The sequence below is a fragment of the Hyperoodon ampullatus genome (genome assembly GCF_949752795.1).
Source record: "Hyperoodon ampullatus genome assembly, chromosome: 3".
Taxonomy (NCBI): Eukaryota; Metazoa; Chordata; class Mammalia; order Artiodactyla; family Ziphiidae; genus Hyperoodon; species Hyperoodon ampullatus.
Window position 1 is genome coordinate 151556699 of NC_136916.1, and position 13077 is coordinate 151569775.

The 13077-nt window shown below is 46.5% G+C and overlaps 1 protein-coding gene across 1 annotated transcript; it reads right to left on the reverse strand.

The window, feature by feature from the left end:
* Positions 1-1221: 1221 nt before the first annotated feature.
* Positions 1222-12811, reverse strand: FAM161B (FAM161 centrosomal protein B; the record flags this gene model as incomplete). The annotated part of the gene is given in 10 exon segments (XM_079699188.1): positions 1222-1360; positions 2434-2438; positions 2442-2576; positions 4023-4122; positions 4351-4515; positions 6379-6506; positions 6993-7339; positions 8878-9428; positions 10327-10646; positions 12758-12811. Coding segments are annotated over 10 exon segments (1944 nt in total).
* Positions 12812-13077: the final 266 nt, after the last annotated feature.

Genomic DNA, 13077 nt, shown 5'->3' on the forward strand with positions numbered 1-13077 from the left:
AGAGTAGGCACTCTTGCTGCCATCATCCTGTCTTTAGAGTTACTGAGAGAGAATATTTCATTATTATTGGTGAGAAGAAAAGTATCCAGAGATCACCTACTAGAAAATCATGGCTGTCAGAAGTTTCAAATTTATTAAAATGAACCTTATGCTAACATAGTACACACATGCACACAGTGACACATTCTAAGCAGATAACAGCAAAGAATTAACTGCTGTTTTAAATAAAGTAATTATGGTTCTTAATTTGTTAATGACATGCATAATTATTCTGTGCTAGATAGACTGAGTTCATATCAATTACTTGTATTCTTAAAATGCCAGTTTTGGCTTCCAGTAGCCTTACTTTTATACTAGAACAGTGGTTTTCAACCAAGGACATTTTGCCACCCAGGGGACTTTTCATAATATCTGGAGACATTTTTGGTTGTCATAACTGAGGAGAGCGGTGCTATTGGCATCTAGTAAATAAAGGCCAGGGGTACTGCTAACCATCCTACAATGTATAGCTCCCTTACCCAACACAGACTCATCTGGCCCAAAATGTCAATAGTGCTGAGGCTGAGAAACCCCGTATTTGGGGTTGCAAACTTGTCATCCCCCATGGGCTAATCTGATATACAAACATGTTTTGTTTTTCCCACATATTATTTCCAAATAAATTTTTTTTTTTTTTGGCCTGGCTGCGCAGCTTGTGGGATCTTAGTTCCCCGATCAGGGATTGAACCCCACGCCCTTGGCAGTGAAAGCGTGTAGTCCTAACCACTGGATGGCCAGGGAATTCCCAGTAAGTTTTAAATTAGTTGCCGACATGCACATTTCTGGTTCCTGTTGAAAATGTGGTTTATCTGGCAATTCTGGGCCTGTATTCCATCAGGGTTGATATTCTCTAGTCTCTACTATCTCCTACTAATCTGACAGCCAGCCCATTTGACCCATTTGTTTCCTGACTAGCCTCTGTAGGCATTTGGGCTTATGCCCTTTTTTCTGTACCTGTATGCTTAAGTGTGAGGCACAAAGCAAGAACCCTTAATTAGCTCTGATCCCTCTACCCTGAACTTCTCCACTTTGATTTACTTGGACCATTCTCTGTTATCTACTTTTCTTTCCCCCATTCTCCAAAAGTAACCATGACTCAAAACCCAAGTTTTGCCTGCCTTGACTCAACCCCAAGGTAAGCTGCTTGATATTATTCGAAAGCAGTAGTTTTAAGTATACTGATTAACAAAATGATTTGAGATTATCTGGTAATTCATAAGACAGCTCCTCTAGTTCTTTCTCGGGGCTTGTAGGCTGTTCTAGAGATTCTTCTAAATCCTGCCGTGGATTCCTGATGCTGAGTTTTGTAGTTTCATGAGTGCTGTGCTGCAGAATAAATTAAAGAATTATAAAATTTTAAATCAAAGGAAGCATCATGTAGGCTTAAGCATGGTTTCAACATTATCATTATTTTGTATGGGGTATAAAGGCAAATTTCTAGGGGGAAAACTGAGATAGGAATTAGGGGAAGGGCTACTAGGACTTGAAACAAAATTGTGAGTAATAGAAATACTGTGCTTTTCTCCCTTTGACTTATATGATATCAATGGAAGAGGTGGTGCTAATGAGTTGCTTTTTAAAAATGCTAGATTCGGGACTTCCCTGGTGGCGCAGTGGTTAAGAATCTGCCTGCCAATGCAGGGGAGACAGGTTCGAGCCCTGGTCTGGGAAGATCCCACATGCCACAGAGCAACTAAGCCTGTGCGCCACAACTACTAAGCCTGTGCTCTACAGTCCACAAGCCACAGCTACTAAAGCCCACGTGCCTAGAGCCTGTGCTCCACAACAAGAGAAGCCACCGCAGCCAGAAGCCTGTGCACAGCAATGAAGAGCAGCCCCCGCTCACCACAACTTGAGAAAGCCTGCGTGCAGCAACGAAGAAGACCTGACGCAGCCATAAATAAATAAATAAATAAAATAAAAAGCTACATTTGAACAAGCCATGGTGACCAAGCTGAGGGGAAATGAAAGGCTTTGATTGTACACGATATTTACAGCTTTTATTGTGGCCCTATAATGGTCTTTACTTTCACTTATTCAATAAGTAAATAAATGAAGAGTGTAGTTTATCATTTTATAGGAAGTAAAAATATACATGATTTTTCTTGAGAATTGAAGTAGAAGTACTTTTGACTGATGGCATTGGACTGGGATTGGAAAAATGATCTGTTTCAAATTGAAGGAATCTAGACGTAATACACAATAGCTATATTTTATTCACAACTGCACTACTCACCAAATTTAAATGTATTACTTGGAGATCTCTAGATTAGTATTCTATAAATACAGGATTGTGATCTCAAAATATGAGTGACTGTTCTAAAGCTTCCTCCCAGTCGCATTACTAGAGATGCAACTTGAGAGCTGCAGGATGACAGCAGTATCTCCGATTACCTGGGTCAATCACGGACTTCTGATTGCTCCTTCCATTGTAAAGCCCGGTCGCCCTGACCCTTGTTCCTCACAAAGTCTTCATCCAGCCCAGCATGCTTCAGGGTGTCTCGATACCGTTGTTCTGCTTCCTTCCTGGCAAGGTCCTGTGGAATGGAAATTAATCTGCTGTAGCTGAATTACCAGATAGTTCTAAATTGCTTGCTTAATCTGTATGCTTATAATACTGCTTTTCCACCCCACCACCCCCAAGTAGTGCTGGACACAGATTTGTATGAAATCTTAGAGCCTTATTTTCAAGCTTTAAAGTACATAGGAACTACCTGAAGTTTGGGTTAAAATGCAGATTCTTATTAGGTAGTTCTCAGATGGGGCTTGCAATTCTGTATTTCTAATACTCTCAGGAGATGCCAACTGTTGTTTTGGGAATCATACCTTTGTGAGGCAAGGATTTAGATTTTTGGAAGACCAAGTGAGACCCAGATGAAAAAGATGGACTAAAAACATTTTTAACATTTAAAAGCAACCAAACCATCATCAGGAACACTGAAATATAACAAATTGAAAATAAGCTGCACTTGTACATTCTTAACAGGATGGATGGTATGCATGTAGACCAGAAAAAGGTGGTTTTTTGTTTGTTTAAGTGTTCAAGAGCAAAGTCATATAGAGTACTTTGTATTTTTCCTAGAGTGGTGAAAGATCTTTTGAGATGTGAGAGTGAGCTTGCTAGGAGAAAGCTAACATGAAGAGCAAACGTCATTATGAGAAATTTTTACTTAGCAATGCAAGTTGATAAGTAAATCCAAGACAGTCCAGTGTGTGTGTAGTATGTAGGGGATTGGGGAGGACTGGACCCAGGAAATGCCTCAATAATGCACTGGCTATAAGACAGATAATGCCCAACATTTGGAACCAGGTCACTAGGGAATGCCAACTTTTGTTTGAAACTCTGGAGAGGAGAGAGATCTACAGAGCTTGATGCAGCTCAAAGCTATCTGGGATGGTGGCCTTTCTAAGACTGTTCAAGTAGCCCCAAAGCTTCCTTAGGGAGATCTCAACTGTGTCCAACTTCCCTAGGAGTCTAGAGAACATCTTAAAGTGACTCTTCCAGCCAGAAAGCCACTTAATCTGGAAGAGGCCTTGTGGGGTGCTTGTGAGCATCTCAACCCCTGAAGACCTATAAATATGCCACAGCTGTAGAGGCTGGGGGTGCCCAGGGCACCAGCACTACAGGAGGAGAGATGACATTAGCAAGTTAAAGATACTCCAACACAGCCAAACTGTCAATTGTATGCCTGGGATCTAACCTCCACTCTGATTCAAGCTGAAGGCTAGACTATAGAGAAAACCCCAGGAAGTGAAATATCCCTTTATAGATGCCTTTGGAATCCAGTCTTGGATGAAATCAGTCCAATGTTCACCAGTGCACTACTTACTTTGGGGAAAGATGGTAGTAATAAAATGAGCCAAATTTAGAATCTTTCTGAGCCTAAAGGAAGTGTTTAATACCCAGATATTAAGCTGCTTCATAATTTCTAAGAGCCCTTTCATCTAAGACAGAAAGAAAGTGAATGATGGTTTAGATTTACCTTGGTAACTTGTTCGAAGAGATAGGGCCTTATTTGTATTCTCTTCTTCATTTCCTCCAATTCTTTCTTATACTCTTTTGCTCTTTTACGGTCATTGTTCCTGGAATTAACAAGATTTTTAGAATGAATTCCAGGTTTTTCCAATCCAGAATACCTTTAATATCAGTTAAGTGGAATAACTCCCACAGACATTGTACATTCCTAGCTGTGCCTGGCAAAATCCTTGACTCTATGGTTACAGGAGTCTACTGTAATAACCCCATTTTGCCATTTTCAAGGCAAATGGCTCCCAAGATAGTTATCCCTTAGACACATGGAGGACACCGACCGATTCTCTTTCAGCTTTGCTTTGAACACCTCCTCCAGGCTTTTATGGGGATCCATGGCTTTTGCACGCAAGGTCACAGACTTAGATATCGCCTGACACTTCTTTTTGTGCATCTCCGACCACTGAGTACTTTGATCTGCTTTGTCCTTTTTCTCAAGTGAACTTCTAAAGGGAAGAGACAAAAAAAGAATACAAATGACCAACCTGGGTATACTTAAAAGCAATCTTAGTAACCTCTCTGGAAAGTCAGTTGGTTTTTTCTATGAATGGGTGAGTAATTTACCACACTGGCATTTCAGAAAGAATAAGATTCTGGATTAAATGCACTGGCAGATGAAGCCTTCCCAGCACTATGGACAGTGAGTTTCTACCCCAGGAGAAGTTCATTAATTGAACTGAAAAACATGAGTTAAAATATTCTTACACTCAGGTGTCCTGCCATCTGGAAACAAAATAATACTAATTGCTACCATTTGCTGAGCTACGTACACCGAACCACGTGCAGACAGGCACCAATAAGTGCTTTATAGCCATTAGCTTTTGTAAATTCTCATAGCTGCCCTGTGAGGTAAGGACTGTAAGTCTCCCTCTTTATAGGCAACAAGATTGAGCCTCAGGGAGGGTAAACCACTTGCTTGAAGCTACCCAGCATGCCAGTGGAAAAGCCAACATTAGAACCAGGATGTCTGACTCCCAAGCCTCTGCCCTTGACAACTGTGCTGTAAATGGTGGGCTGGAAGGTGCCTGGTTTCATGGTCCTTTGGGAATACAAACCTGCATTTCCACAGAGAACTGGAAATGGGCCTCCCTCAATGCACAATTTGGGGTCAGCCAGCAGCACTTAGTTTGTACAAATATCATTCTACAAGGTACTATGGAGAGTTCTAACAAAAGAAAAAAGTCAAGACTCCTGCAGTAGGGTGTTTATATTCAAATGGACTTATTAGGAAGGAAGGCATGACAGTTTACTCTGCTAATATGTCAAACTCCCTATCGCCAGAACGCAGATACGGACATTCTCTGCAGGTGGGCCACCGTCTGGTTCATGAGACCTATCGTAGTGGGACCTCAGGATTCTGATGCATTTAGCCTTGATTTAGTAACTCTGACTGTGAAATTTGAGGAAGGAGGGAGTATCCCTTGGATTCTAAATACATTTCTAAAATCCCTGTTGTGGGTCTTAAAGAGCCAGGTAGATTCCATGTACTCCTCTGTGAGCCCCACAGGAAGGCACTGAGATGCCAGTCCTCTCCCAGAGCTAAGCCACCAGTTACAGCATGACCTCTCCTGCTGACTTCAGCTCAGAGGCCTAGTGGAGGAACTCCTGCTGGGGTGCTGGCTGGATGAGACTACCATGACAGAGTCAGGTCAGTTAAAGAGTTAAAAATAAGGAGCCTCCTGCTTCCCAACCGACTTCTAATAGTTCCCCAAGAGAATCTCAAATCTATGCGATGGATGCCTCATCATCTTTGTGGCCGGGTCACACACACAGGTTCAGGCTTCTCTGAATTCCTGTTCCTAATGCTTCCTTCCTCTTTCACCAGTGGGTCTTTACGCATGTTATTCTGTTTGGAAACTTGTTTCTTTCCAGCCTTTGTCTGGCTGACTTCTCATTCTTCAGGTTTCACCTTAGGCATCTATTACAAAAGACCCAGACTGCCCAGTGCCCCCGCTCCCCACAGTCCCCTGCATTTCCCCATCACTGTGGTACTCATAAGATGTGATAGTTGCTTCTTCGCCTTTCTGTATTTCAGACTAGATATTAAACTGTAGGTTCTATAAGGTATCTCCAGCCTTAAGGCTGTGCCTGGCACAAAGTAAGTCCCCCGAGAATATTGGCTGAGTGATGGCTAAGTGTTCTCCAGCCCTAAGTGTGGAGAGTCACATGAATTCCTGTCCTGATCAAGACTCCCCTCCCACCCCTTTCGGTCTCTCTGATAACAGGAGAGAAGGCCCAGCAGCGGAGTGCTTTCCAGCACTGTGGCCAAGATCTGAGCACTGTGGGTCTCATGCAGCCTGACCACTCACCTGACTGCAGATTCCCTCTTCCTGGTGGCGTCTGTGATGTGCACAGGGAGGGTGTTGGCAGAGAGGGAAGCAAGGCCACTCAGAGAACGACTCCTTGGCAGGGGTGTGCCGGGTGGCTGTGGAGATTCCTAGAAGAAACGAAGGCTAATATTGGTAGGACAGCATGTGCAATTAGTTTCTATCTTAACTAGGATTCAATTTTAGCGAAGGACTAGTCAGAGAGAATCTTCAGTTCTTTCTTGGGATTAAGGCAAGGGTAATGAGATCTTGAGTTTAGTTAAACAGGGCAAGACTTGGATATCAATCCCAAAGTTTTTAATTAAATGAGAAGAGTTCTTTGGAATTGGTATTGGGACATGGCAATTGACCCCAACTCCCTGCCTTCCAGACTTGCTTGCACTTACTTCTGCAAAATCCCTCTACACAGAGGGAAGGAAGGGAAGTATTCTTGCGGTCTTAAATTTTTAGGAACCGTGGATCTGCTTACAGCTGAGCCGGTGTTTAAAAAAAATTAAGATAGAAAAGTGTCATGAGCAGTGCCTTCCATTGAGACCTGGCCCCTCCTGTGTTTAGGGCCTCAGCCCTGACCCTCCTGCAGTGGCCTGGGCTCTCACCCTCCTCCCTTCAGAGGCGGCAGCATCACAGGGTCGAGGAGTACGACGCAGACTGGCAGTTCTCAGCAAGAAGGGCTTGTTGCGAGTCACCTCCTGGGTGTCTCTTCTCTTGGCAGCTCTTTTCTGGAAGGCCTTGTAAAGTTCTTCATAGTCAGGGACGGCAGGATTCACCCGAGGCTGGAATCCAAAGTCAGTGTGCAGAAACCCAAGCTTCTCCTCCCGGGTCCGGGTGGCTATTCGAGGCTGTGAGTCAGCCCGGCCACTGGAGGAGGCAATGGGGGAGGAGGCCATCTGGAGCATGTCCAGGGCTCTCATCTGGATGCGAATTTTCCTCAAGAGCTCAGCTTCTGTGGAGAAGAAGTCAGGGGAGCGAGGGGTGAGAAGGGACCAAGCCTCAAACCAAAAGGTGTGGTGGTGAGCTTTCCCTCTTAAACACTCGCAGTTAGTGTGCCGGAACTGAGCATTAACTTTTCAGGAATTTTCTGAGCTAGTTGGCATCGTGTGGAAAGCTTGAAATTGGCCAGGATAGGAGTATTTATACCATGAAAATGGCAAACACTGCAAATCAACTTCCTTTTTTTTTCCTGGAGAGTGCCTTAATGAATGTTGACTAGGACACCGCTGCTGTGTGCCCGTCAGGCTGCAGAAGCAGCTACCGTTTACACTTACTGAGCACTTTCTACAGTTCCTTCTTCAGAGGTGGAGCAGGAGGGATGGGCCAGCCACCTGCTCCTCTCCCAGCTCTCCCTTCTCAGGCAGAGGCCCCACCGTCCACCCAACTGCCCGAGCCCACTGCCCACACTGTTCTCACCTCCTCCTCGCTCAACAGTCCTGCCGCCTCCTCCTCTTGAACTGCTCTCCGCTCCAGCCTCTTTTCATCCTCCCTGCTACTAGTTTCATAACTTCTCAGTTGAATCACTGAAATAGGCTCCTACAGATGAACATCCCTCTGGACTTGCCCGTCCCCCTATAATTATCTCCACAGCAGAGTGAGCTTTCTGAACTTCGTATCTGATCATGATACTTAAAACCCTTCAGTGGCTCCCCCTGCCCTTGGGATGAAGTCCAAACTCCCTCCCATGGCCTACAAGGCCCCAGGTCTGGCCTGTGCCTGTCTGTCCCGCCCCCCACTCCTCTTCTGTCTCCCCTCTACCTTTCCATGCCTTGAGTGTGCTCAGCTTTCTTACCTCCATGCCATTACCTTTGCCTGGTACACTCTTCTTCCCTCTTCATTGAATTCACCATGGCTCCTCCTTCAGGGTCAGCACTCACTTTCCCTCGGGACTTTCCCTAACTGTTCCCACCGCTCACCACACTCAGGTCCCTCTGTTATAGGTGACATTGGACCCCTAGGCTTCCCCCCTTTAACTCCTGCAAGTGACTTATCACATTTGTAATTATTTGTCTGTCTCCCTCCCATGTCTGCAAACTCCACATCTATTTATTCATGCCTGGGACGTGGCGCATGCTACGGAATGAGCAAATAAAGCCAGAGTCCTTTAACTGAGCTATGCGTCTTGAAATGAGTACCTCACAGGATGTGGGGGGCTTTCCTCGGGGCAGCTGGCTAGTGGTGGCGCGGGCCTAGGCTGGTACTCAGATATCTCATTGGTTCTCTGCTCCGGCACCCGTGCTGCCACAGAGGCCTTCGTATCCACTCACTGAGCCAGGTGAGGTCAACAGGATGAACCCGGGGCCCCCTACTCCTCTCCCGACTAGGCGCCCCCATTGTACGGGCAGATCCAACCCTACCTCGTGGCCTGCACTGAGCAAGGCCTCTAGCGGGTCCGCCCGAACAGCCCATCTCCGAGCCAGGGTGACCCCTGAGCCCGAACTGCTTGGTACCCCCAGGCGGGAGGCAGGCAGGAGGCAAGGATGTCTTTACCCTGGAGTTTGTCCCCAAGGGCTGGCTCCAGAATGGACGTGGGGATCCTCCTGGTGGCCTTCTGCTTGGGGACTTTGGCCTTAGCTGTGGCGACCAGGTCCCTCTGTTGAATGGCTTTCTTTCGCTGCTCGTCCTTCCCCAGGAAGCTGAAGGGCTTCAAGGAAGAGAGTAGCAGTTCCTTCCTCTTCTGGATCCCTGCCCGCCTGCGTGCCTCGTTGCGCCCCATGATCTCCTGGTAGAGGGGCAGGTAGACGTGCGCAGGCACAGGCTGTGCCCGGAACTGCCGGTGGCACTCGGCCTCCTCCTGGCCCTGCTTCTGGGCCTGCTGCCTCTCATGCTCAAAGGAGGCAGGGGAGGCCAGCCACTGGGCCTTCTTCCTGGCCTCGCGCAGCATCATGCGGAATGGCTGAGGGACGGTGATGGATGATGCCCAGGAGCTGATGCTTCTGTGCTGGGAAGGAAGCCTGGAGCTGGAGGGTGGCTGAGGCTGAGCCTTGGGAATATCGGAGGGCAGGTTGCTCAAGGAGCTGCAGCGCCTCATGGAACCACACCTGTGGGAAGAGAGCAGCTCTGTGTGTGGAGGACAGCGGGGCCAGGAGGCCCGGCTCCTCCAAGATCCTCCTCCTTCCCCCTCCCTTCTAGCAGGTCACAATTAGTTTCTCAGCCTCACATTGAAGCCCCACAGGCCTCTAGGCCTGCGCCTTTCTCAACCAGGCTTCTCTCCTTCCCACAGGCCCTCCTAGCAGCCCTAGTAGAAAGTCTCTCCTTAGAATGGACCCAAGAATTGCCACTTCGCACTCTTAATATTTTCATTCGGTAGAGAGAAGAGTGCATTGGTGCACAGGAAGCCTTTAGAGTCAGGCCCAGGTTCCAATCTTACTTCAAACAATGACCAGGAAGGGATGTGGGAACAGATGTATATGTATGACTGATTCGCTTTGTTATAAAGCAGAAACTAATAAAAAAAAATGTGGGAAAAATAAAAAAAAAAAAAAAAAAAAAAAACAACCAAAACAATGACCAGCTGTGTGACCTTGATCAAGTTTCTCTTGGAACCTCAATTTCTTCATCTGTAGAATGGCAAAAATAGTATCTACTTACAGGGTGATTGGGAGGAGAAAGTAAATATTAAATAAGATAAAGTATATGTGCATATAGCAGGGCTTGGCCAAGGGAAATGGACCTTGTTGCCATTCTCAGGGAGGTAGTATATTTGGGAAAGGCATCTCTTTGATTCCAAACCTTCAGGTGACTCAAGGTTATCCAAAGTGATTCAGGACTGCTGGGTAGGAATCAGAACACGTTTGGCTGATTCTGGGCTGAAGCCTGGGTAGGCTGCACTTACAGGAGTGGTCTTTGTTTTACTGAGGAGGAAGATGAGGCCCCGAGTCATGATGTGACTTGGCCAGAGTTGTGCAGTGAGGCAGCTGTTGAACTGCACTGCCTTACCTCGGAGATGCGGGGGACTGCACCTGTGGCTTCCCCCTGCCTTTGTCTTGGAAGAAACTCTCCAGGTCCTCATCATCTTCAGAGAGGCTTTCATCACTGTCTGGGTCAGACAGATAAAGGGATTCCAACAGGCACCACCTGCCTTTCTGCCTTAGTGCCTGCAGGGTCTCGTAAAAACTCGCAGTTGAGTCAGAAGTAGAATCTGTCTCCTCCTCTGGGCTGATGAACTCACTGAGTTTGCCAGCCCTGGGCAAAACCAGCCCATCCCCACACAGCTCCTCTTCTGCCTCTGTGTCTGAGGAGGATTTGGGGGGAAATATCTGAAATGAAATAGAGTAAGACTGTGGGTCAAACTGTGATTTAAAAATATAACTACTAATTTCATTTTAAATAAGTATACCTTAGGGACCGGGGCGGGGGACAAAGAAAAATATGTTTCTTGCTTTAAAGAAATTTCACACATTGGTATATGAGGTGTGCTTGGTTGAAGGGCGGGAAAGGGAAGCAGAGAGCTGAAGTTGGTTCATGCAGTCCGGTGAGCATTTATGGAGAACCTACCTTCGCCATGCACCCCTGCTCTCCAGGAATCCTACCTGTAACTTTGGCCACACTCTGGGACCTGCCCTACTTGGGTTTTACCTACTTGTTGCCAATCTTCCTTTTTCCGCTTCCCTTGTCTATACCGCTGCTTTCCTCATATTCTAGCTAATTCCTACCTTGTTACTAGGAATGAGTAATTAACAGGAGAGACAGTGTGGTCTAGCCGAAAGAGTCCTAGAAAGTGGGAAATCCAACTGGGCTTAAATACTCCATTCATTCAGAAAATATTTATTGGGTGCCTAATGTGCATTGAGTATTTGGCTGCGAACAAGACAAACAAGGTCCCTACTGTCATGAGGCTTACATCCTAGTGAAGGGAGAAAGATAATGTAAGATGGTAATAAATTCAATAAAAGCCATGAAACTGTGAGATTATAGAGTGATAGAGTGGCTATGGGACGCTTTTCTGTTGATAAAAGCCCATCAGATAAAGACCACTAGGAATGTACCTGTAATCAGAACTAGGTTTATTAATTTGCTACAGCATACCATGGGAAAGTATAGGGAACTTGGCATGGGGTGGGGGCTTTTTCTAGGGTTGGCTTGTCCTGAATGATTCTGAGGAGGGTTAGGGGAAGCAAGGATGGATGGATGCCGTCAGAAAGAGGGCAGTTCAGTAAGTGGGTGAATGAGCAATTTTTATTCAAAAGGTGACAAGAGCAAAGTAGGGCTGAATAAGTCATTGATAAGTAAGCATAATCATTTAGAAGTATGGGGTATTAGTCGTTTTGCAGGTACAGTGTGGCCCTGTGAGAAATACTGATTTCTGCTGATCTTGCTGCTGGCCTCGTCTGGGTCTATTACAGTCTGAGTTTTACTTTCCCAGTCCTGGGATGATTTTTACTTTCTCACTGTGGAGGACTTTTAGACTGACACCTGATTGATGAGAAAAACTCCAGCCTTGCTAAGATCTGGGGTAAGAGGGTTTGGGGTTCGAAGAAAAACAAATACAAAGGCCTTGAGGCAGGGACAAAATTTTGGACTTTTGGAGAGGTAGAAAGAGGGCCAGTGTGGTTGGAGGATAGTAGCAAGGGATATCCTGAAAGAAGCAGGCTGGGGCCATGATGGGACCGCACAGGGTGACTGGTTGGTTGCAGCTGGAAACCAGTTGGGAAGGGCCGCTGCAGGCCTCCAAGTGACACTTGGTGATGGTTGAACTGGGTCCAGCTCTAATACTGAAAAGAACACTGGATTCTGAGTCAAAGGTATGTATATGCTCTAGCCCTCGCTCTGCTACTAAAGAGCGTGTGATTTTAGGAAAATTCCTTTTTTAAAAAACGACTTTATTGATATAATTCACACCTACTACACAATTCATACAAGTGTACAATTCAGTGGGTTTCAGTATACTCAGAGTTGTGCAACCATCACCACAATCAATTTTAATAACCCCCCAAAAGACCCCATTCCATTTAGCAGTCACTCCCTATTTTCCCTAACCCTCCTCATTCCCCAACCCCTAAGCGACCACCAATTTACTTTGTCTCTATGAATTTAGGGGCAAATTTCTTAATCTCTCTGTGCCTCATTTTTCTCTTCTACAAAATGGAGACAACAATCGTGCTATTAGTCCTGGGGTGGTTGAGAGGATAAGCGGAAACTGGGGGCCATTTTTATGGTTCTGCAAAGAGCCTGACGTAAGGGCTCAAGGGGTTCAGGTCCTGGAGATAAGAGTCCGCCTCCGCATCCGTAAACACTGCCCGTTTTAATCCCCCGGCCCTGTGGCACGCCCTTGCCGTCTGTCTCCAAGGCAACTTCAAACAGTTTCCTCTCTTAGGGATTTCTTTCCGGGGCGCAGACACGATCACTCCCCTTCTTTTTCTCCCCTCACCTGACGGCTCCACTGAGCGCCGCCGGAGGCTCCCGCAGACCTCCCCACGGTCATCTTCTCAGCGGGGAAGAGACAGAAGCAGCGGAGACAGCGGGGATGACAGCGGCAGTGGAGGTGCAAGCTGAGCGGGTCAGGTTCCGCCCCTTTCTAGCTTGGGCCTCTGATTGGCTCCCAGGCGGATACACGAACCAGTCCCCTTCCCAGGGAGCCTCTAATCTCTCCCGCCCAAGCAGGGAAAGTCGTTTTCTGATTGGCCTATTCTCTTCGCACGTTACACTTCCGGTTTGAGGTGGCGGCTCAAGCGGCCTGTGACTGGAGAG